Here is a 25528-nt window from a genome sequence, read left to right on the forward strand (position 1 = left end):
TCAAGTAGAGGCATACTAGTGACACTTAGTTTGTCTATGTATTCACACATGTATCATGTTTCCGGTTAATACAATTCTAACATGAATAATAAACATTTATCATGATATAAGGAAATAAATAATAACTTTATTATTGCCTCTAGGGCATATTTGCTTCATCCCTAACCGGCCGCTCAGCCATGGTCCATGCCCAACTAGTTGGAGACAAGCTTCATGGAATCGGATGACGAAGAGGAGGCAGCTCAATCCCTCACCAACAGAGCATCCCGACCGAACCCAGCACCCCTGATGACGCCTCCAGCAAGGTCACGATGCGCAAGGTGCCGCCACAGCCAGATTCGCAGTGGATAAATGGTTTTCACCCGGGCAGGGGGGTCGGGGTGGAGAGCAGGGGACCTCGCCTGCGCCCCCATGGAGGAAAGCAGCGCCCTTGGGCGTTGCCACCGTCGGGTCGGCCGGATCGGCCAAGGTTTCCCCCGGTCCCCTAGCTGGCCACCAACACGCACCAACGCCGGAGCCAGAAAACAAATCGCTAGCCCCCGCCGACGGCGAGAGAGAGGCAACAGGGAAGAGGGATTCCGAACCTCCAGATCTGATGAAGAAGAGACTTCACGCCGCGGCCGGATTCCACCAGCCACGCCGTGACGTCTTATTTCTGCAAATGATGTTACCCTACTTGCTTTACTTTGTGTTTGCCAAACTAGAATTAGGCACGCACCTGTACATGAGAAGCTTATGTTGGTTCCAATCAAATATATGATATTGTATGTGATTCAATGTTCTTAGCCTTGCACTATTCAACCGTCTAAAAGGCTCAACAATAATAATTTGCATCAATTCAAGTTTTAAAAGTAACTTTCTATATACAAAGTCTTTTGCTCACAACTAGAATCTTCACGGGTAATTGATTTCCACCATTGCTATTCCTTGCTCGCATCCAAGCACAACCCTGCATAAATCAGTCAGTATGCCGCCATTAATAATTTTGTATCAGCAAAATTAAAAATAAACTGATAAGGCAACCCTACACAAATCAATGAGTAATATGTTTTTGTTAATTTCTTTTGCAATAGAAAACAGAAAAAAAATCAATAGACAAGGTATGGATTGTGAAGCAAACAAGTGATTTATAACTAGTGGACATGCAAAAAATAAATAAATTATACTCATGCTCCTCATATACCACATAGATGGATCCATTATGCCTCTTTATCATTCTTAATATACTTCATTAATAAAGTCAGTTCCATAAATTAAATAACTCCATATGAATCCATGTACTTCATATTATTTGCTCATAATTTGATTTTTCCTACGTAAAAATGTTATATTCCATAAACTAATGGACCCAGTGGTATTTGCTTGTACATTTTGTGTTGCAATATCTTAGAATAATTAATAAAATTTACTGAATATGATAAAGATATATAATAGTTTGGTATATGTATATAAGATAACAATATATGAGGCATGGCATAGTTACACCCACGCGACTTTCATATGTTGTAGGTACTATCTATAATACAAGAGACTTACTTGCAATTTTTCATATAGAATCTTAGATGTAGTATGTTGAACATACACAAAATGATAAAATTAGTACATATACTACCATTTATAGTATATGCGACGTTAGTGTAACTACACCTGCTTGCAGGTCTCTGCAGCCACACCTATCATGGTCGTACGAGCCTGCTATGTGATCTGGCGCCAACCGGAAAGGTGAAATGCCTGCTTCTTTTAGCCAACTCTCAAGTGGACTAAAACCCAACATATGTCGTTTGTTGCAGCGATCAAAGATTTTTTGCACGTGAACCACTAACTTTTCTCTAGAACAAGTGGGTCGCCCACATCACAAGGAACCAAATATGTTTCCTCACTTGCTCTCCAAAAAGGAAAAACCATGTCGCTTTGCTCCTCTCTTCCCACCAACCACTTCCCTGAGCACTATCGTGCACCTACTCCTTCCACCTCATCCAACACCAATGTCAGTGTTTCCCTCCTCCGCACGCTCTTCCCCACCTCCAATGCCGTAGCGCTCGCACCACCGTGGCCATGCTCCCTATCGGGGTCAAATCCATGACGACTAGATCCCGATTCTACCATGAGAGCTGCCATAGCTAACATATACACCATCGCGTGGATTATCATGTTCTGCTCAAGGTCGCGGTCACCACCACCAGTGCATCCATCACCTCCTCGTGTGTCGTGCCTTCTTCCCCTCCCCATCCTGGGACCCGTTGACGATGTCAGGGGATGCTAATAGCAGCTCCCCACAATGGTCGGTGTGCATCGCGACATCTGCATGGGCATGGCAACGACGGGGCTTCAGTTGCTCCTCCCTCTTCTACACGAGTAATTCCTTGGAGAACCAACAAGATCACTCGTCTTCCATGTATTTTCCTCCTCTCTTACCTTAGGATGGGAATGGGTTGGCCCGCTCCGGCACCTCTGTTCTGTTCAGGCACATGGAGCAGGCCCAGTGGTCCACGAGCGGCCTCATGTTCCATTGGGCAACATCGTCCGACCCATTTTAACACTAGATTGCACAAGAGCAAGTAACGATTGCACAACAACATTATTTCAATTAGCATCATCTAGTTGTAGGGATTTTTAGTAAGTTAAGATACATATAATTTATTTGTTCAAATGAAAAAAAATAAACATATGCAGCTCCGGTTCTATTTCTATCGTTAATTGTTTGCATCACAAGATAACATATTTGTAACTCTGAAACAAAGCAGCCTTAGGTCAATAGTTTGAAATTTTCATATCAACACAAGGATAACAACCTTGCAAATGCATGTGCATTATAATGGCAGACTACAATCTTGGGCAACTAAAATTGAGTCGACTCGCTTGTCCCGGTGGGCCGATGGTGACAGCTCTCTTGACCCAATTTTCTTATGAAGCCAACCCAGAAGACCCATCGGCCTTGAAATTATGGGCTGGACCAATGTCCCAATGGGTAACATCGGCCCATTCCCATCGGGACTCTCACACGATCTAGCTTCCACCACCTCCCTCATATGCCACTTTGGACAGAAACGTGAAGAACCGAAGGAAACCAAGATTTCAATTGTTCAGTTTTGGATGAAAAATTGAAGAACCGTATGTAACTTTTTTTGTAATTATTGATGAACCTTTTGTCCTCTCTTGGAAGTTGGAACCTTTTCTATTTAGGGTGATAACTGGGGCACCTCTCTATGTATGGAATTGATCAACATGAATTTTTTATATATCTGGATTGAACTTCTCACCTCTGTACGAGGGACTTGGATTGGTGTTTGGAACTTTCTGATCCGAGGCAAGAACTAATAAATTCGTTAGAAGCTTCCTTTACAAAGAGCCAGAACTTGGCACATAGAACCGTCTGAGACCTGTGTACAGAACCGCATTCATGCTAGTTAGATAGGAGGAAACCGGATAATATATAAAATAAACATGCATAGACACATGAAGAACCATTCACTTAATGCTGATGATTAATCATTATTGTGTGCATATGTATATTTGATCTCATTTTTGTTCATTACGTACTATATTTAGCAGTAAAAATGTTTCTAGTAAGTAAACTTAAGGCCGACAATAGAACATTTCATTAAGGCGAGGTATGTATGCAAGAGCAGTAACTGCACTGAGGTTAAGGCGAATTATGTTCTCAAGTCTGTAACATTATAAAGACCACTGTCAACTTCTAGGAAAAGTGTCAAAAAAACCATAAATAGGATTAGTCAGTTCCAAACTCAAATCAACTAGGCAATTATGTGTACCATATTGTCTAAATCCTGAGAACTTACAGTCTTGTATATCTCTACCTTCTTGCTCAATATCCCAGAACAATACATCTTTAAAAATCTATTTGTTTGCTAAATTATTAAAATTAGTTAACTATAAATTAGTATTTGTTGGACACTCACAACATAGAAATTACTCCAAATCCGTCTCTAGTAGTTCTCTTCATCTCATCTAGCAACAAAATCAACCCGATGCATATTAAGCATATGTTGTAGTATTAACTAAAGCACCCCACACGATCAATACTAACACAAACATCTTCGGGTTACTCTAGCTATGAATCTCTTGAAAAGTTGTATATTACTTCAGCATTTCCAATAGACCATCAAACCTAGCACACTATGCCCTACAAGGCTAACTCATCTTCTAACAGAACCTTGCTAATACAAGACTACATGTGTATAATTTGGAAAAGGGCCTAGAAAGAGATAGAAACTCCTTAATGGAAATTGAAAAGGAATGCAGGCCCTCTTAATTTAGACGGTAGGACTTTCGTGCAAGAAGCGGTGCCGACCTATTTTTTTCTAGGTTTTATTTCCCATATTTTTGCTAATATTTTTTTTCAAAAATATGAATACAGTCTGTGAAATTTGTATAATATACTCACCGAGAAAGTTAAATATTTGTAGATTTGTGCATTAATTTTCAATAAAAATACCAAAATTGACTATATTTAATATTATTACTGGATTTGTATTGAGATATACTTTATTATTGTGTAGTCGACTTTTTCAAAACAACATATTTTCAAATGAATTGGTAGTCGAAGTGTCATCTGAAAGACTCTGTAAATGTATAAAATGATCTAAATTTGGGCAATATGTAGTATGACTGATGAAATGACATTTGAAAATTATCTAGCCGTCAAACAAACAGCTACCTAAATAGGAACCACCTCTTGGTGTGAGACAGTGTTCCAAAAGTGGAGTCGTGACTATTAGTCACTGACACGAGTGTTTAAGTTTGGTAGTGTGTACTTGTATATTTTGCAATCACAAAGGAAAAACCTACTAGATGTGCTAAGATCTGCGAGGAAGCACAAAAACAAACAGACACTTTACGAAGTCATGTACTTCACATTTATACCATTTCAACCACCGAAAGAAAAATGAGCACCTAAGGGTCAGTGACCATAATGGTATATAAAAGAGCAGTACCTGTATCTAGTGCTAGTTTGCTTCCAGATTTGTACGGTCCCATCAAGGGAACCTGTTACTAGTACTTCATGTTTGGGGTGCCAACAAAGAGTAGTGAGACGATTTGTATGTCCTTCGAGCATACCAACACATGTATCCAGAAGCTCATCCCAAACCTTATTGAACAACCAATCAGTACCCCCTGATGACCGAAGTGAGTTTTATTGTTGCACTGAAGGAGCAATATGGATGTGTAATACCTTTGCAACACCATCCGAAGAGCCAACAACCAGTAAACTCCGATCATCGTAAGCTTGCCTATCTCTGATGTAGTGAAGACATAGCAGGCCACCCGATTTGTCTTCAAACGTGTTGTCGCAATTACCACAAGAAAGGTACCAGCGCTGTAAATTGTAAGCAATGTAAGGTAAAAATAACACATGTTCAACTGAAAACCATGTGGATTTTTGGTTACTGAATTCATAAGAGAAAAGAAAACCTTGACACTGCCATCCATGGAAGCACTCACAAAAACATAACTGGACCATGGGTCAAACATCACTTGTGTGACTCTGTCATAGTGCCCACTAAATGTTCGCATACATTCCCAGTGCTTGTCCCAGTCCCAAAGCTTGATCAGGTGATCATCAGATGCTGATAGCACGAAAGAAAAACTCGAATGCAGAGCCAAAGACATGATATTATTCTCATGAGCTTTGAAGTTCATGGCTTCTTTCATTGTATCATAACTGTACACATGAATGTATCCATCGCCATCCCCAGTCACGAACCAGTGCTTTGGTTCAATAAATTTTGCGGAATATACTACAATTGAAAATATATAGTTATAACTTCTAACAGAGGTTCATGTGCAAATGAAGTTAATTCATTAAGTTAAGTAGTGCTCCCAACTTTAAGTTTATTTGAAGGGGTAAAAGGAAATTGAGAGATATCGCAACAAGAAATTAAAAGGAAAACAAGTTTGTTGAGATGAGTAGTCGGTCGGCTATAAGCCTTTTTTCTGTAAATTGAAATAAATTTCATGAGTAGAGAAATGTGGATATAGAAGTCAGAAAGCTTACATGGTTCTCCTCGAGTAACTTCAAAGGAGTTCAACGTTTCCTGCACAAAAGGAGTATGGCTATTTAATCAGTATGGACGATCTAGCACACTATATTGAGCGTGATTGTCTGGGAAGGGCAGATGCCATGGCTCCCCCATGTTCTCTTGAGTAGATAGTTTTAGAAAAATTGGTTAACACTCCTGGTCTCTGAACCATTGCAATGCACAAAACCATATTTATTTAAAGCAGGAGTAACATCAAAGAAAACTCAACAAGGAGATAAAAACCACAACCAAATGTACAACAAGAATACTGTTATGCAATCTCGGGTCCGCTAACACTAGCGTTTCTGACCCATGTGCGTCACCAGGCTCAATCGAAGAGCAACACCGACTTATGAGAGGCCTTGGGCCCTCTACCCCCAAAAGACTCGACTGTTAGGAGGGACACCCCCACCCTAAGTCATGTTCTGTCTTCTCCCACAACCAATGTGGGAGTAAACCCAACAATCTTCCCCTCACGCACCAGTCACGATGGGCCCGCTAACAACAACTAGCGTTTCTAGCCCACCAACCATGAGTGAGATTTATGAGAGGCCATGCCCCCCCCCCCCCCCCCCGCAAAAAAGACTAGCCTGATAGGAGGGACACCCCACCCTTATAAGTCGTGCTCTGCCTGTTCCCACAACCAATGTGTGACTAAACCCAACAAATACAATCCTACAGATATAGGTCCTGCGGTTCTATCTCACATACCTTCTTCTCGTAGTTCCAAATGCAAATAGTGCCCATTTGGTTGGTCGTCAATAGCCTGCACTTCACACTTAGGAATCAAAACACAGATGCCCACACCAAGTCACTAGAAACTAGCAGGGCATAAACTCACCAAGGCTCCTTTGGATGCACATCTATGGACAACACCTGTCGGTAATTCTGGCTGATTGGATGAACATCAACGGATGGAACCACTCGAAAATGCTGACTGGCTATGATCTGAAACAATCAAAGTTAGAGAATTGCTCCCATGTGCTAAATTATTAAGGGACATTCTTTTGGGGCTTATGGCTGGCTATGGAAATAAGGTGCCATCTCCCCAGCTTCTAGAAGCCTAACCTATTTTTTTAGAATCCTAGTAGTTAACCCTTAATTAGTAGGCTTCTAAAATAAAAATTTAGGTTGGGCTTCGAGAATAAGCTTGAAGGGGAAGATTATTTCTACAACCATCCATAAGCCCCAAAATAACTGGCCCTATGCAACTATAGCATGCAACTCAAATCTGAGCAACTGAAGAAGATATAACACTGAATTGAGTAACCTGATCAGAGATGGTCTCTTCCGGTGGGTCACAAAAAACAGGCAGCATCATCTCTTGGACCTCATGATCGGGGTTCTCAAAAAGGACGGCAGCGGAGTCTGCGTCGAGATTCTTGAGTTCCTTCTCGTGCGTTGTGGTGCACATCGGGGTCAAAAATTCGTCGCTATTTGACGGTAGCTGCTTTGTCTGCTCATGCACTACCACGTTGATAGTGTAGGTGCACTTCGGCAGTACAATACCGTAAAGCAGCAGCTCTATATGGTACCTCCCTGGGTTATCCGTGAGAAGCCTGAAGGCGATGCACTCATCTTTGTTGTTTGTTAGGCACAATAGGCGGGAAATCAACCTTGTGGGAGTGAGAGGGAAGCAGAGACGCTGGGGTTGCACACTCAACGATAAGATGGGACCGACTCCTGGCTAAACAAGGGGAAAAGGCAATTATATACAAAATGGCAGAGTGAGAGATTAAAGGGTTAGGAGGAGCAAAACAAGGCAAGAAATGCAACATGATGGGTCAAGCAATATCAGTACACATATTTTGCTTATAGAGTTCAAAGTCTAAAACCTAGCATATATGTGCGTAAGTGAAATCATCCGTGTAGACCCGCGATTGTATATGGTTATTATTTTCTTACCTAACCCCCTCTCGGTCTTGCTGATCCTAGGATTCTGGGGGGCTAGGGCAACAGAATATTGGATGCCCTTTTTCAGACCTCACCCAAAAAACATATTAATTACTTCATTTTCCAAGTGAAAAGAATACTGATCCCCTCAAAATAAATGTTAAAATAATATTGACACATTCTAAACTTTAATATAGGTAAGAAAACTCTGAGTTACTCGCCGTAGAAGATTCAGTAATGCATGTTACCGATGACACATATTACATTTGGGGCCGTGTAATGGCCACAAGGCGAAAGGACACATAACAAGGTGTGGTTGCAAGCTTGCCAAGGTAATAGAAACGACAAATGAGATTTCTACTATTAGTTGCGACCGCAAACCCCTACAAAGTGTGGAAGGTGAGAACCAAATTGCACAACTAGTGAAGCTATTATTTCCAAAAAAAGTAGTGAAGCTAATTGTACTTATGCCTACTAGATATGAAATCCTAAGTTTTATGTCGATAATTTAAAATGGTGCCAGGCTTATTTGCAACTGGTGAACAGTAAAATAAAAAACAAATAGCAAAAAAATCCAAATTTTTTTCATCTAAGATTCTCAGATGCATGATGTCAGTGCAAAATTTTGGGGAGTTTGGACATTCGAGGAGTTCGTGTTACGACATTCGAGGAGCTCGTGGCAAAAAAGAAAAAAAATCAGCTCCGAAAAGGGGTTTTCCCGGAATTTGTATTTTTTATCATGAGCTCCACAAATGTCCAAACTTCATCAAATTTTGCATCTTACACGCCAAAAAATCTTTTTTTTTGTCTTCTTCTATTTTTTGTGATTTTACTGTTCATCCTCGAGCTCATCTGAGCCCGGACGCAGATTAGCCGTGTTTGTTTTATGTGTGTCTCAGCGAGATGAAAAATTCTTTCAGCGGCAGGCAACTTAAATTTCCTGCACATATTCCATATCCCCCAATACAACATAAATTGGAGGCATGTAGGAGGCATTTAACTTTGTTTGTCCTTGTCTCTAGTATCGCGGATGATTTCATCCTTGGAGCACCATTGCAGGAAGCAACCAGTGAGCAACATGTAATCTACTCCCTCTGTCCCAAGATATAAGAACGTTTTTAACACTACACTAGTGTAAAAAACGTTCTTATATTATGGGACGGAGGGAGTAGCATTCTCCTACTCATAAAAGCACATCAATCATTGGGTATCCACAGTGAAATTAAGCACTATCACATGACTTAAGGTACAAGATGCAATTGACGTACATTTAATCTTTGATGGGACTATAAATTGTGAAAGAAAGGTACGATTCACCCTTTCTCACTCAGTAAACAATTTTGATGATCCGTAAACTTTTCTGAGGAGAGGATGACCGAAGGAAAACACTTGTTAACTAAATGGAGCTAAATTAAAATGTGTACAAGGTTTAGGTTTTGAAGATGCATACCTTGTTTAACACTCTGCCTATATATGGATTATTCAGTGTATTGGCAATTTCCCGTATAGATGGCCTGTCCTTTCTTTTGTCCTCGACACACCATAACGCAATCTGGAGGCATACTTTGAGTTGACCAATGCAAGTGACACCAAGTGATGTATACTTTGATGCTATGTATTCATCCGTCCACTTTTGACGTGCCTACCAGATTTGAATACAGTGTTTAAGGGACCGAATAGAAGAAGATACAACAAAGTTCCACAGAAAATATATCACCATTCTTCAAATTTTGAAGAAGATTTGACTTACATTCGCAAAATGGCTATTATCCATGGTTTGTCGAGCATGAGACCTGTTTTTCTCTCCTGTTGCGATATCCATTATTAAGAGACCTAAGCTGTATATGTTTGATTGGAATGAAATAGTGTATCTATTTATGTATTCTGGAGCCTTGTACCGACTGAAACACATTAAAATCAACATACAAATCACTAAGTGATTGCAAAAATGCAACTTATTTTTATTAGTGTAAGAAAAATATATATACTGAGATTACTTTATTTCCGGATCGTATTCTGTGCCCTCTGGGGATAGTCCTTCGAACAAATCTGATAGACCAATATCTGAAAGTTTTGGTACCAAATTTTTGTCTAATAATATATTTTCAGGAGTAAGAGGCAGATGACTGATAGGCTTGTTTAACTCAGTATGTAAGAAATGCAGCGCCTCACAAATGGCCAAAATTATCTTGAAGCGCATATTCCACTCAAGTTGACAAGAATCACCTACATAGAAAAAACTGTCGGTTTAAAATCACTAGTACAGCTCTTTGTTTCGCTCCAGACTCCACCAATATATTTATGTTTAAAACATGTAAAACTCTCATTTACAGTTGTCCCTTTCTTTAAACACCATTTCCGTTGGTTAAGAAGAATGTGGGAGAGCTAGTTAATTCGTGGAAAACCGGACAAAAAAGTTACAATCACGCCCAAAGAACAACCGTCATGGAACATCGGCCAACCTGGCTAGCAACACACACACACACACACACACACACACACACACACACACAGAGAGAGAGAGAGAGAGAGAGAGAGAGAGAGAGAGAGAGAGAGAGAGAGAGAGAGAGAGAGAGAGAGAGACCAAAGAACAAGCGTCATCGCCATCACCCATCACCCTTGATCGAGTAACACCAATTTCATTGCAGGTGACCATCAACGAATTGATGATCAACACAATCACGCGGATCCCATGCGGTCCATGCCAAACAATCGACCACGCCCGTGAAAACTACAGACAGCTCCGACTACTTTGATGACTAACTTCAAAGGAGAAGTATGCCGGGCTTGCGTCGATGAGACTCCCACACACGACCACCCTTCCCATGTCAACTTCGTTGTCGAGGCTTGCTCCGTGGCAGCTCCGACTCCACAACAAATGACGAAGCACAAGAAGCCCACCAGACATGTAGGTAAAGTCAACTGCCTAAATCTATGACGCAATCCATTCAAGGTCATCATCATTTTCAAACAAATTGCCATGCCAAATGAATCAAGGGCAGCCGCCCTGACATTCCCCACTAGTCCCACCCATCAATGTTAACTCCCAATAGGATGCCCCTAAGGGAAGTGCGATGCACAAGCACCACCACCCTTACATCCTCGAGATGATCTAAGATTTTCCCCAGCATTGTTGGATGGCAGGACGAGCACAACACCTCAATGACGCCTTCGAGCAGGAAGTGATGCCTTCGAGCATCACTGCTGCCTACCAAGGCCAGTGGCAGAGGTCAAAGTCTTTACCTGGTGATGTTTTGCAATCCTCCCACCTGGGCCTTGAATCCGAGTCCTGCCAAACCACCTACTCCTATACACTCTCCTATATGCTATCAGCCCACCATCTCCACAAGAAACCACTTTGTCAGCCACCTGCATGAGATCTGCAAGTGCAACCCTTCGTACAAACTCTCTACAACACAAATAGAATGGGTCCAACACAGCGCCTCCATGCATAGCAGGGGGCTTACCGCAGCACCGAACTAGAGGGTACAACTTCGTTCCGCTCTGGGACATCCAACGACGAGGAGGCCCACCGACGAGGAGACCCACCGGCTCCACTGGTCACGTGTCGCTGATCTGCCATGGATAAGCACCAACCCGAAATCACTAATTATAAAGAGTACCCCTTTACCTCTTCGGGTTGCGACAAATGGCCCACTGCATGTGCGCCACTTATCACAACTGGAGAGTTTTCCTTTATTTTATAGTTCCGTTTATTCAAAATGTTTTATCTGTATGCTTCTTGAAGGCACCGCCTTGGAGCCCACGGTTCGTCATATGCGGCTTCATCTCTTCACGGTGGCGTGTTCACGGTCGAGGACCCGACTGCTCTTGTAGTGCTTGGCGTGGTGTTGCTGCACTCAGCGCTTATGTATCTTGCCTTGGGTGTGTGCGTGTGTTGTGGTGGCATGCATTTATACCGGGTTGTTGTTGGTCGATGCTTTATATATAAAGCGGGGCGAAAGCCTTCTTCGGTAAATGTTTTATCTCATACGTGTGTCCAAATCTCAAACCATTTTCAGCGTTGGATTTCTCGCGTCGAGATCTTCAAAACTAGATCCCATGTTGATAGGTTTGGACAAACTTTTTTTCACGAAAAAACCCGAACAAGGAGCATGTTTTTTCCCCTTTCTAAAAGCCATTTTCGAGAGGCACACGGAAGCAAAACCATGCCTCTCACGGAAGCAAATCCGTACCTCTCACAGAAAAAAAAAGAGAAAACATTTTTTTCTGTTTCCGAGAGGCACGGCCGTGCCTCTCGCGGAAGCAAAACCATGCCTTCCGCTGAAGCAAAACTGTGCCTCTTGCGGAAGAAAAAACAAGAGAAAATACTTTTTTTTGTTTCCGAAAGGCACGGCCGTGCCTCTCATGGAAGCAAAACCATGCCCCTCAGGGAAGGAAAAGAAATAGAAAACACATTTTTTGTTTTCGAGAGGCACGGAAGCAAAATCATGCCACTCGCGAAAGCAAAATTGTGCCTGTCAGAAAAGAAAAAAAATGTGTTTTTTCTCGAAAAGCTAAGAAAGACCGGTGAAAAAACGAAAAGCAAAAAAAACAGAAAAAATCGTTCAAAAATTTGAAAACACACGCGAAAAATATGAAGGAAGCGCCCGGAGCGCGACACATGGCGACGGTTGAGAGCAGTGATGATCGTTTTCCAGACTATACTATGTGGGGATGTGCTCACAACATGTCTTACGTGGGGGACCTACCTAAAATTTGTTTTTTTCTTGAACCGCTAATTCGATAGATGATCCATTTTCATCATTGGATATGTTTCTGTGAGATCTTAAAAACTAGATCACATGTTGATATATTTTAATGACTTTTTCCAGATTATACTACGTGGGGATATGCTCACAACATGTCTTACGTTGGGGACCTACCTAATTTTTTTATTTCTTGAACCGCTAATTTGATAGATGATCCATTTTCATCATTGGATTTGTTTCTACGCGATTTTCGAAACTAGATCACATGTTGATATATTTTGATGACTTTTTCCCTTGCTAGTAATTGCCAGATTAATGTCACTTATTTGCAAAATTACGGTCACTTCCACCAAATCATAATAAACTGGTTACTAGGTTACTAAACTACATTCTCCATGTAGTATAAACAGGTAACTAGAAAGAGAAAAAAAAGGGATAACTCAGTATGAATAATCTAGTAACTCGATATGTATAGTTTGGCAACCATGTACTATAAATCTAGCAACTAGTTTTGACAATAAAAATCATGGAAACATGCCTACATTGGATCTTGTTTTGAAGCCCTCGTCGAGACGAACTCATGGGTGAAGATGGACCACTAACTGGATTAAGCATTTGTGAGATAAATCATTTTTAAAATAGCATCAATGCGATGATGTCAGCATGAGTTGGAAAATTCATGCATGCATGCATGTGCTCTCTGCTTATAGGGATTTTTTCATTAGACACCCGCCAATGTGTAAGACTGAGTGGGGGACATGTCCCACTTAGATTTTCCGTTTTCTCCTTTTCAGGTAATAGTTGTCTCTTTTGATCCTTACATTTTGAATGTCAACAACGTAACAATCTCTCAACCAATGAAGATTAGTGGATTCAATTTACAAAATACATCACTGCAACAAGATTAGTGGCTCAAATGAGTAATATTTGAGTTATTTGACTTGTACACAACATATCTAAGGTTGTTGCTCACATAGTGCAAATTTCTCTGAAATCTAATGCAGTGGGGTGATTTTCTTTATGCCATCGTTAATGCATAGTCAATCAAGCTTGACACCTTAACCACAAGATTGGTTTTACCATATCTAAGTTCAATATTTTTGGGTTTTAAATGTTTAATGAGAACAAATAGTCATCACTACAATTTTTTTCTTAGAACATGATGGATCGATCGAGGGCCTACTTGGATCCTATTTTAAACCTGATTCAACATATATGATTCACTATGGAATTTAATCAAAGTAATATATAACATATGTCGCATTATCTTACCATAAATATATTGGTCAAGGCTTCTATTTGGCACATACTCGTACAATAGCAAAGTTTCTACCTTGCATGTCACAATATACCTCCCGTCATGCTTCACGGCTTCCCTCTTCTTTTCATTGCAATAGCCGAGTAACCGTACTATATTTTTGTGTTTGATCTCCATGAGCTTTCCAACTTCATTCTGAAACACCTTATCTGTAATATCCTTTTTACTTGCCCTAAATCTCTTCACCAGAGTCTCTTCCCCAGAGTTAAGTATACCCTGCTTAACTTCATCTATCAGCAAATGCATGCATGGTATTAAAGATGAGATATAGTTAACTTAATAAGAAACAGCAGAAGTACCTTAAAAATTGTCGCAGATGCACATTCAGAAACTATTCGTTCCTTTGAAAAATCATTAGTAATTTCTCGTAGAAACTCGAATGGCAGTTCACATGTGCGAATGTGTGAATCTTCTGGTTCTGATAAAACAAGTAAGCTATAGCAGTTCACGCTAGAAAATTCTTCACACTAGCAATACTGGAAATTGAGGGAACATCTACATCTAGCACCAACCTAGTGAAGGCATCTGAGGGGTGTCTATCATCTCGTTGATGTCTATCGGCAACGATAAGTCCGTTGAAAACTTGGCAGACGTATAATCTACTTTTAAACTAGATGTCATATAATGAGCGGCTGTAGCGCGCCCACGACGTACCCCTATCCTTCGTATTGGAATCAGCTTACTGACAATATGATTCATCGAAGGCCTATTAAGTCGCTCAATATCCATACATTGTAGTGCGATCTCAATACAAGTTCTTACTTGTTTACAATATTCTTCAAGCCATAGATACCGTGGTATCTCCTCAAACCTTTTCCTCCAGTTGTCGTGTACCTTCAAAATCAAGTAGGCAGGAAGCACTAATAGTGATAATATACATCTATCACTGTCTCCACTGAATATTAGATGATGTACTAAACTTTACAACTTTAAATATTAGAACAATTTATCTTAATATTAATATGATTAAAGGGTTCTTACATGCTCAATACATTCCTTGTCATTCATGTAAGAAATGTTCCAGTAGTCCATTGGTTCTGTCAATATCTTCATAATCGTAACCCCTAAGCTAAAGATGTCAAACTCTCTTGAGATAACTTCATTGTCTATGAACTCCCTTGGTATGTATCCACTGCATTAAATCATTATAATATAAACCATAAAGCGAGATTGTGAGAGTAAATAAGTAGTACAACCAGTTAGCTGATTAGAGATCCATGTTGATATCTGACATATGCTTACATTGTCCCTAACTGAGTTGCCTCTCTGATGCATTCTTCGACCAATAGCCTTGATATTCCAAAATCCGCAATTTTGGGTATCATTTCTGCATCTAGCAATATATTACCAGGCTTTATATCCAAATGCACAACGGAAACTTCATGAATATATTTCAAACCCTCACACATCCCGTTGATTATCTGGAACCGTGTGTGCCAACTACGTCCAGTATATTTTTCTGCAAGCACACAATGGGAAGACGAATTGTAAGAATCACATTTTGACTACATGCTGACCAACGTACCCATAGTGAATCACCAACATACCACGAAGATAGTCACTAAGGGGTCCCTTGGGCAGGCATTCGAGGCAGAGTGCCCTATGTATTTCTTCGGCAATTATTGTTTTCCCTTTGTACTCGACAAATGCATGCTCTGTTTCATCACAGAAGCCCACTAGCCGCACGATATTAGGATGCTTGAGCCTCTTAAGGTGTTCGTATTCGTTCTGGAATTGCTTCTCATCAATCCCAATCCTGAATGGCAGTTTCTTTACGGCAATCACTTCTCCATTGAACTCTCCCTGTTCACAGTTATTCATGATGCTACTTTGTAAGACGTGCTCGTGCTCTATAATTTGATAACGTAAAGTGAAAAGTAGGATATATACTATCTACGCAATAAGATTGGGGTGTGGGGATAGAGATACCCTGTAAACTTCCGCAGATGCACCACTGCCAAGTTTGTCGGCAAAGTTGTTTGTGACCTCCTTTAAGGATTGGAATGTCAGTTTCACTGGCATGTCACTTTCACGGTATCGTTGCTTGTTCTTCATGGCACACACTGATTCATTTGCAAAATTCCTTCCGGGCAAGAGCATGTGCGCCTGCAACAGGCCTTACACGAAGCAGCATGAGCAACGGGTATAGCTTCATTTGCCTCTTCCTCTAGCCATTTCCAAGCCCTGTAACTGTGCAGAAACACACTGACCAATATAAACAGGAGTATGGTATAGATTATGCATACTCAAGAGCTATCTAGACAACAAATTGCCACAATATATGTCATATTCAAGAACTCTTTTGGAGAAATCTGGAGCGTAAGACTACTTCATAGATATATTTATATTTTTAAAAGGTCCATATATAATTTAAAGGGAGAACCTACCCATTAGGTGACTAAAAAAAGAAATTGTTTCAGTCATATCTGCACCAATTCTGCAAACTTTTTATATGCGGATGGTTGGTGAATCTAACGACTGTGCACTAGCACTATTCATCTTCCCCAGCGATGCCGATCTTCCCCGTCTCTGCCCTACCTTGCCTCTGACAAGCTCTTGTCTGAGAACGTTTGTCTTCGGCTCGGGCTCCGACTAATCCAACTGCGAGAACGAAAAAGCCCGCACTCACACCTTTCAAGTTGGATGCTGCAGCTAGCTAGGGGCGTCATCTCCGGGTCCGACTCTGGCTCACTCCTGGCTCATCCTCATCGGCGTCCCCGTGCCTTGCCATCGTTCGATCTTCAATGCGGCGCCTCATCTCGGCCTCGGGACTATGCACTGTTCTCCCACCGAATCGACTGATACAAGTCCTATTTCCAGGCAACCGATGAATAACAAGACAATACTTTAAACCATGCACATACTCTGTATGTGTGCTCTTGACGGTTTGCTTTATCTATAAAGCGGGGTAAAAGCCTTTTTCGGTATATCAGTGCTTTCCATCACCCAGTGTGCAACTACATATAGTTGCACGCAGGCGCGCGGTGGCCGATGAATGTGTAGTTACGTTGAGTTGGCAGTTGCACACGGGCGCCCAACGTGCAGTTGCCTTTGCCTTTGGCCGGCAGACGTGTAGGGTTGTGCGTGAGAAACAGATATGTCGTTGCGCCTAGTTGCACGACAGGGACAAACGTGCAGTTGCACCAGGTTGATGTGGTTGAAACAGTAGTTGCGCGTGGAAGACATACATATAGCCATATAGGTGCGCACCTTTTTTTTGAGCAACATATAGGCGTGCATAGTTACTCGTGCGGGCTGCTACAAGCGGCCAACGAAAAAAAAACCCAGACTTAAAGCCTGCACCGGAAGAAAAAATTTAGAAGGAAAAAACTTAAAATGGAAAAAAAAATCTTGACGAATCATTACGCACATGTCAGGAACCTGACAAGGATCGAACTGTCTAAATGCTCAACATTGCGATTTCAGAGAGAGAATTGGAAGAATTTGCTAGGGTTTATATTGCTCAGAAAGGGGAAAGTAGCAAAAGCACGCCACCGGCGGCTAGGGTTTCTACCCAGTTACAATAATCATGCCCAAAACTGAGAGCGAGGGGTGGCTATATAGCCATTACAGAGGGAAAAGCAGAACAGAAAGTGGAGACAGAGCACATGGCGTGTCGGGCGATGAACAGCGACACTCAGGGCGATGATAGCCGTTGGATGGAGCATCTGCGACTCTGATGACAAACCAGTGGCGAACCGTTATCTTCATTGGAGAGCCACTTGATAGCGAATCGACGGCTGAGCTTGGTTCCGACACGCAGAAACAGGGGAGTTCTTCAGAGATGCAATGACTGGACTGACAATTCCCCCCTGTCAAGACAAAGCTTGTCCTCAAGCTTGAAAGGAAGGAAAAACCTTATGTATGAAGGCCGAGTCCTCCCAAGTAGATGCTTCTTCAGGCATATTGACCCACTTGATCAACCATCTGACGACTGGAATGCTGATGTTGCCCTGAGGTCTGGGAATTAGTTTTCTGTCCAATATTGCTTCAGGTTCCATTTTTACAACTCCATCAGCATCTATCAGGAGCAAGTTCTTTGAAGGAACTACTCTTCGGCCAATGTGCTTTTTGAGCTGACTGACATGGAAGGTGTTGTGTAGGAGACAGCCTTCAGGTAGAAGTAGCTGGTAAGCAGCTTTGCCTACTCGTTGCATAACTCTGAAGGGCCCATAGAACTTGGAATGTAGCTTGAGGTGTCTATGTAGACTCAATGATGTGTGCCTATATGGCTGCAGTTTCAAGTAAACCATATCTCCTGCCTCAAAGGATCTTTCCTGTCTGTTTCTGTCAGCATAATGCTTCATTCTTTCCTGTGCCTTGGACAGATTTTGCTTTATCACCTCTAGTGCCAGTTCTCTATTTTGCAGTAAATTGTCACTGTCCTCAGAAATGGAGTCAGGTAATGCAGACTCAGCTACCATGGGGGGAGGAAATCCATATAAGGCTTGAAAGGGGGTCATTTGCAGAGAAGTATGGAAGCTGGTATTGTACCACCATTCAGCTAGAGCTAGCCAGCCATGCCACTTTCTTGGCTGTTGGAAACACATACACCTCAAGTAGTTCTCCAAACATTGGTTTACCCTCTCTGTTTGGCCATCAGTTTGTGGATGGTAGCTGGTGCTCATGTGCAGTTTGATGTTGAGGGATTTAAACAGTTGCTGCCATAATTTGCTGGTGAAGATCCTGTCCCTGTCAGTTACTATGACCAATGGCATTCCATGTAGTTTGAACACTGTATCAGAAAATGCTCTGGCTACAGTTTGGACAGTTATTGGATGTTTCATAGCAATGAAGTGGGAGTATTTTGTGAACCTGCCAACTACAACCAGAATAAGGTCCTTGTTTTCAGAAGTGGGCAGTCCTTCCACAAAATCCATGCTAATGTGGGCCCAAGCAAAATCAGGGACTGGCAGGGGTTCAAGAAGGCCAGGGTAAGGAGTGTGCTCAGCTTTGTTTAGCTGGCAGACAGGACACTGTTTGATGAAGCTAATAACATCCTGTTTAAGTCCTTGCCAGTGGAATACTAAGTGTACTCTATGATATGTTGCTCTTGCTCCTGAGTGTCCCCCTAATTTAGAGTCATGGAATGTTTTCAAAATGCCCTGTCTTAGAGAAGTTGCAGTTCCAATGACAATTTTGTTCTTGTACCTCAAGATCCCATTCTTGAAGGTGTATCCAGTGGAGTTGTCCTTGTTGGTGGCACACTCAGCTATGAGGTCCTTAACCTTCTGATCTGCAACATAGCTTTTGAGGACTTCAGATATCCATTTTGGGGTGGTAACACTAGCGGAGAGGAGGGAAATCATGTGTTTCACTCTTGACAAGGCATCAGCAACTCTATTTTCTTTGCCCTTTTTGTACTCCACTGTAAAATTGTAACCCAACAACTTTAGCAAGAGCTTATGTTGTATTCCCTCAGTTAGCTTTTGCTCTTGGATGTACTTCAAACTTTCCTGGTCAGTTCTGATAATCAAAGAAGTAGCTAGGAAATAGTGTTTCCACTTTTTCACAGCCTCAATAATTGCTAGTGCTTCTTTGTCATAGGTGGACCATGCTGCTGCCTTGGGTCCTATTGACTTACTGAAATAAGACAGGGGTCTTCCCTCCTGCATTAAGACAGCTCCAAGACCATATCCACTTGCATCAGCTTCTAGGATAAATGGTTTGGAGAAATCTGGCAGGGCCAGAACAGGAGCTTGAGTTAGTTTTTCCTTGATAGCTGAAAATGCTGCTTGTTGCTCTTGCTGCCAAGAAAAGGAGTCTCTCTTCAGACAGTCAAAAAGGGGCCTGCAAATGATGCCATATCCCTGAATAAATCGCCTGTAGTAACCACTCAGACCCAAAAAGCTTCTGAGTTCAGTGACAGTTTTAGGAGTTGGCCACTCCTTGATAGCAGCAATTTTAGAAGGATCTGTTGCCACACCTTCCTTGTTGATAACATGGCCCAGATATTCTATCTCAGACTGTCCAAAAGAACATTTGTTCAGTTTGGCATATAAATGATTCTCTTGCAGCACTTGAAATACTTTCTTCAGGTGTAGTTTATGTTCTGCCATGGTTGTGCTGAACACTAGAATGTCATCAAAGAACACTACCACAAATTCAAAAGAGCCAAACAAAAAGTTCATAAGAGCCTGAAATGAGGGAGGTCCATTTGTTAATCCAAAAGACATCACTAGAAACTCAAAGTGCCCTTGCAGTGTAGAGAATGTTGTCTTGTGGATGTCTTCTTCAGCCATTCTTATCTGATGATATCCACTTCTGAGGTCTATCTTGGAGAAAACTGTTGCTCCTTTTAATTGGTCTAGAAGATCTTCTATTATTGGAATGGGATATTTGTTTTTGATGGTGATTGCATTCAGTTTTCTGTAATCAATACAGAGTCTCCAAGTTCCATCCTTCTTTTTGACCAGGAGGACAGGAGAAGAGAAGGGGCTAGTACTAGGCCTAATGAGACCAGCCTTGAGGAGCTCAGCAATGATTTTCTCTAGAGCTTCCTTCTGGTGATGGGGTACTCAGTATGGTCTTTGATTTACAACCTTAGCTCCTTCCACTAGTGGAATTCTGTGGTCACAAGCTCTGCTTGGAGGCAATTCAGTAGGTGCACTGAATAATTTGTCATACTGCTGAATGAGTTCTTGGAGCTCCATTGGGATAGGGTGATCAGCAGCCTGTGTCACAGTGTGACAGGTGGACAGGAGGAAAAATCCACAAACAGCTTGATCCATTAGTTTTTTGCATCATCTGTGATCTCCACAGGGGAAGAGGAGGGAACGGTCTCATCCACAAAAGTGGCCTGAGTGGTTGGTGTTGCATTAATTCTCATCTCCATTTTAATGAAGTCCATTTGCACAGGGCTATATTTTCTCAACCAATCTACTCCCAATATGATATCATATCCCTTCAGCTTTAAAACTCTGAATGTGTCCTGTAGCTGTATGCCTTGTATTTCATAGGGGCAATTGTGAGAAGTGAACTCACTCCATAGGACTCCTCCACTAGCTACTAGCACTTCTATCTTCTGGTTGGGAACAGGTGCAATAGGTAGTTTTGCAGCTATGTCAGGAGACACAAATGTGAAAGTGCTACCACTATCCACCAGAGCAGTAGCTATTGTTTTGCCCACCTTAACAGTTAATATAAATGTGTTCTTAACTACACCAATGCCCATGGCAGCATGCATAGAGACCTGTAGTACAACATTATCAGGAGGAGGTGCAGCTTGGTCCAACTCAGGATCTTCAAAATCTGTAACATAAATGATTTCTGCATTTTCTTCTTCCTGTACTTGTAATGCCTGTATTTGTGCTTTTTGGCTCATTCGACATACTTGTCGATGGCCAGGCACCCAAGGTTCTCTGCATTTGTAGCAGACTTGGTTCTGTTTTGCCTGCTGGATGACTGTGTTTCTGTTTTGTGTTGGATCAGCTAGGGGTGGCTTTGCTTGGTCAAACACCACTTGCCTTTTAGGCTGGGAAACATAAGTCTTAGGTTGGGCAGGAACACTAGCTTTTTCCATTCTCCTGGCATACCATACTGCTGTTTGCATATCTGGTGGTTTAAAACACTCCACATGACTTCTGATATAAGGCTGCAGTCCAGACAGGAAACTGGTTACATAATAGTCATTGGGTATAGCAGGGTTTTCTCTTCTCATGCAATTCACCAGCTGTTCAAACTGCTCTACATACACAGCCACAGTTGATGTTTGAGAGACAGAGTGGAAAGAGTTCACAATGTCACAAGCAGAGTCTATAGAAAATCTATCTGCAATATAAGAGCAGAATCTATGCCATGGCACATTATGGGGTGAAAACCCAGTTCCTCTCCACCACTGTATAGCAGGGCCTTGCAAATAAGAAACTGCTAACTTAGTTCTGTGCTCTAAGGGGGTTCTAGCAGCTGCAAAGTCTTGCTCCAAGTTCTGAATCCATGACTCTGGATCAGTGCCACTGAATTCAGAAATGTTCAGTTTGGCCGGCTTCACTGTGAGCACATTCCTTCTATCTTTAAATGGGGAGTGAGGTCTTCTACCTCTATCTACTCCATCTGGCCCTTCCTCCTGTGCCTGATCTTCCATTTGAACTGGTTGTTGCTGTGGATGTGGAATTTGTTGTGGTTGCTGGGGTGCCAAAGCTCTGGTGTTTGCAAAATTGGGATGGCAATAAGGCACTTTCGGTGTACCATCCAAGTTGAGTTCTTTTCCTGCATTATCTCTCAACGTTGCAGTCCCTATGATGGGAGGGGCCTCCTTTTCCACCATAGCTACTGAAGGTGGTGTGTTTGCAAGCAGCTGTTTGGGCCTGCCCGGCACAATGATTGGAGAATGAAGTTGTTGTTGTTTGGGTTGTGCACTCCCGTGTGCCGACTGCTCATCAGGGATCTCTACTGGTTCAGGAAGCAGCAACAAGCGCTTGAAGTTGTCCTGAATCTTGTCGAAATTTTGCTGCATTGTGACGAAGTTCTTGTTGACCATGGATTGGAAATCCTGGAATTCTTTCTTGTCCTCCTCACGGTAGCGCTGTAGTGTCTTGATATCAAGCTCCAACGACTGGAGCTGCAGAACACCTGTGTCGGACGACTCATCTAACTAGGACATGATTTCCTTCCGAATCCTGAGAGGGTTGGGAAGGGAGGGATTTAGCCAACTAGCTTATGTTCTACCGCCGCCAACTCCGATTCCTGCCACCAAGAAGCACCGCCCGATTTCAGCTGCTGGGATTTTACCACAGGAGAATTGCTCCGAGGCAACCAGAACTGATTTCAGACTGCCTCCGAATTGAGCCACTCCGGCCGCCACCAACGAATTGCAGAGGGATTTTAGGGCGATGCGCCAACCTCTACACGCCAGATTCAACGCCTCCGAGAACCGATTGGGCCTCTGATACCAATTGTCAGGAACCTGACAAGGATCGAACTGTCTAAACGCTCAACATTGCGATTTCAGAGAGAGAATTGGAAGAATTTGCTAGGGTTTATATTGCTCCGAAAGGGGAAAGTAGCAAAAGCACGCCACCGGCGGCTAGGGTTTCTACCCAGTTACAATAATCATGCCCAAAACTGAGAGCGAGGGGTGGCTATATAGCCATTACAGAGGGAAAAGCAGAACAGAAAGTGGAGACAGAGCACATGGCTTGTCGGGCGATGAACAGCGACACTCAGGGCGATGATAGCCGTTGGATGGAGCATCTGCGACTCTGATGACAAACCAGTGGCGAACCGTTATCTTCATTGGAGAGCCACTGGATGGCGAATCGACGGCTGAGCTTGGTCCGACACGCAGAAACAGGGGAGTTCTTCAGAGATGCAATGACAGGCCTGACAGCACATACGGTGGTTTAGTATTTCTTAATCAATTGAGAAATAGCAATCCGGCCTGGAAGGAAAAAATGATGGGGAAGTCTGAGAAGTTCCTCCAGTTTGCAGTATCACCACAAAGCAATCACCCCATACGAATCGAACGCATGCATGACCTCCCCTGAGAGAGCAAGAATTAATAATCCCGGGAACAGCGACTCCAATTCCAAATCAACCAACCAGATCGAGTAAAACGCCTAGACAGTAAATCAACCAGATAGTAAAACGCCGAGACAGTAAATCAACCAGATCGAGTAAAACGCCGAGACAGTAAATTGGGCATGGTTGATGGTCTGATGCTTACCTCGATCCTCTGTCTCCACAGGGTGCGTGCAGTGCAATGGATGGCGGCGTCCCAGATGGGCCTCGGGAAGGAGAAGCCGTGGACGAGGTGGCGGAGCGGAGGTGCCGTGGACGAGGGCAGCGGCGGCGGCGGCGGTGAGTTTGGCTCGAGGGCGTTGCAAGGGAGCACGGGCGAGGATAAGAGGTGGGCAGGGCACACATGCAATCAATCATTATGGTTGGCCGATTATTGTTGCATAAGTCGTCAGTGTTCACATTGAGATGCCAGTAAGACATCCTATTCCTAGCAGATACAACTATCACGCTATAGGTTCGAGCAGATCCTCCTCATAGCTCAACTGTTTAACTCCAAAATAAATAAATTAAGAGCTCCTCAAAAACTAGGTCCCAGTAACTACTATCTCCGTCCTAGTTTATTGGTCCCCGTTGTAATATGTGCAAATTTTGACCATAAATTTAACTAATAAAATATTTGTGCATGTCACCAAAAATTATATTATTAAAAACTATGTTTATATACGAATTCAACGATATAATTTTTATTAACATGCACTAACATTTTGTCAATTAAATATTTGATGTAAATTTAGCACAAATTACATAGGAGATTAATAAACAAGGACAGAGGTAGCTGGAAGAATGGACGGAAGTTTTACATCAGGAACAAATCTTAGCCCGAGGTTGAAACAGGGAACCATTTTCTAAGCACTTTTGTAGTGGAAAGACTCAAATAAAAAGAAATTTGGCATCTTGCTATGTTGGTCAACATTAGAGTTATGATGGATCGGAAATTATTGTGAACTTGTTGTCACCCTACAGTATTACATTGTGTGGACTTCAATTCTTGCAACATATGGTCCTATATAATTAAACTATACAAGCCACACCTAATCAGCATAGGTCACGCAACACTAGCTCGAACACATGGAAACCTTCTTCATAGCAATATGTGGATTTTGTCTAAAAAAGTGGATTTGTTTTGGGGCATTCTTTGGTTCATAGGACAGAAACATCGTAGGAATAGAAAAATTTAGAAAGTGAGATGACATGTATCTCAATTCCTATAGAAAAAGAGATAACATTTGATGCATATGATAGAAATTTTTCATTGAGTCTAAGCTAATATATTTTTCTACGTATGAATAGAAACCCATTCCTACAAACCAAAGGGCTCCAAAGGAAAAAAAATCTTTGAAAATTCTATCCTATATAATTCCTACAAACCAAAGGAGTCCTTAGTTAGTTCCGTATCCCAAACAAGAAGGATACCCGTAGTTAAAACCATATCATCAAACTCAAAACTCAAAACACTTACTGAAAAATACGATCAAGTCTATGAACCAAAACCTACAATGAAAAGAGTAAATGTTTACCCATCCTCCCAAACTATTGTAAGGGCTCGTATAGCTTAAGCACTGTCACTATGGCCTAAACTTCTTTTCTTAAGCAAGTAACCAGAGTTTGTTAGTATTTTATTTTGTGGGTTAGAGTTGGTTGGTGTTTTTCTAACATAGTACAGACGCAAGCGCTCATATATACGTGTATACACTCATACCTATGAACGCGCACACACACCCTATATCTGTGAGCATCATTGAAAAACTGTCATCTTGAGATTTACGGAGCCACTGTAGGTGCCTCGTCATCGATGAAAACGTCTCCTTTCACTGAAAGCGCATCGCCAGAAATCCTGAAGTAAACATTGCATATTAGTTTGGATCACTTACTATTGTATTGCAGCACCACGCCCACGCCCACGCTTGAGACAAAGAAACTTGGCAAGTTGGCATCCGTTGGACCTCACGTATTTTCGGCACGAGACACTGTGTTAGTAAACTGTTTGGAGAGTAGTTAATGGTTGAGGTGGACGCACGAACCAACTTGGTGTCGTGTCCCACGAA

The 25528-nt window shown here is 42.1% G+C and overlaps 1 protein-coding gene across 2 annotated transcripts; it reads right to left on the reverse strand.

Moving 5' to 3' along the window:
- Nucleotides 1-2725: 2725 nt before the first annotated feature.
- Nucleotides 2726-23870, reverse strand: LOC123068257 (uncharacterized). Of its 2 annotated transcripts, none has more exons than XM_044490778.1 (19): nt 23629-23870; nt 15894-16154; nt 15512-15767; nt 15207-15423; nt 14946-15096; nt 14477-14798; nt 14264-14382; nt 13919-14180; nt 9932-10160; nt 9685-9835; nt 9385-9576; nt 7312-7728; nt 6883-6989; nt 6753-6807; nt 6017-6056; nt 5464-5759; nt 5195-5338; nt 4956-5110; nt 2726-3380 (listed from the first exon to the last, which is right to left on the reverse strand). In XM_044490778.1, exons 2-19 carry the CDS (start codon nt 16062-16064, stop codon nt 3257-3259), a joined length of 3408 nt encoding a protein of 1135 aa, XP_044346713.1. In that variant the 5' UTR covers nt 16065-16154; nt 23629-23870; the 3' UTR covers nt 2726-3256. The 2 variants fall into 2 exon arrangements, with proteins under 2 accessions (XP_044346713.1, XP_044346712.1); XM_044490777.1 differs by having other exon boundaries at nt 5434-5759.
- Nucleotides 23871-25528: the final 1658 nt, after the last annotated feature.

This window comes from Triticum aestivum, chromosome 3B, assembly GCF_018294505.1.
Source record: "Triticum aestivum cultivar Chinese Spring chromosome 3B, IWGSC CS RefSeq v2.1, whole genome shotgun sequence".
In the NCBI taxonomy this organism is placed as follows: Eukaryota; Viridiplantae; Streptophyta; class Magnoliopsida; order Poales; family Poaceae; genus Triticum; species Triticum aestivum.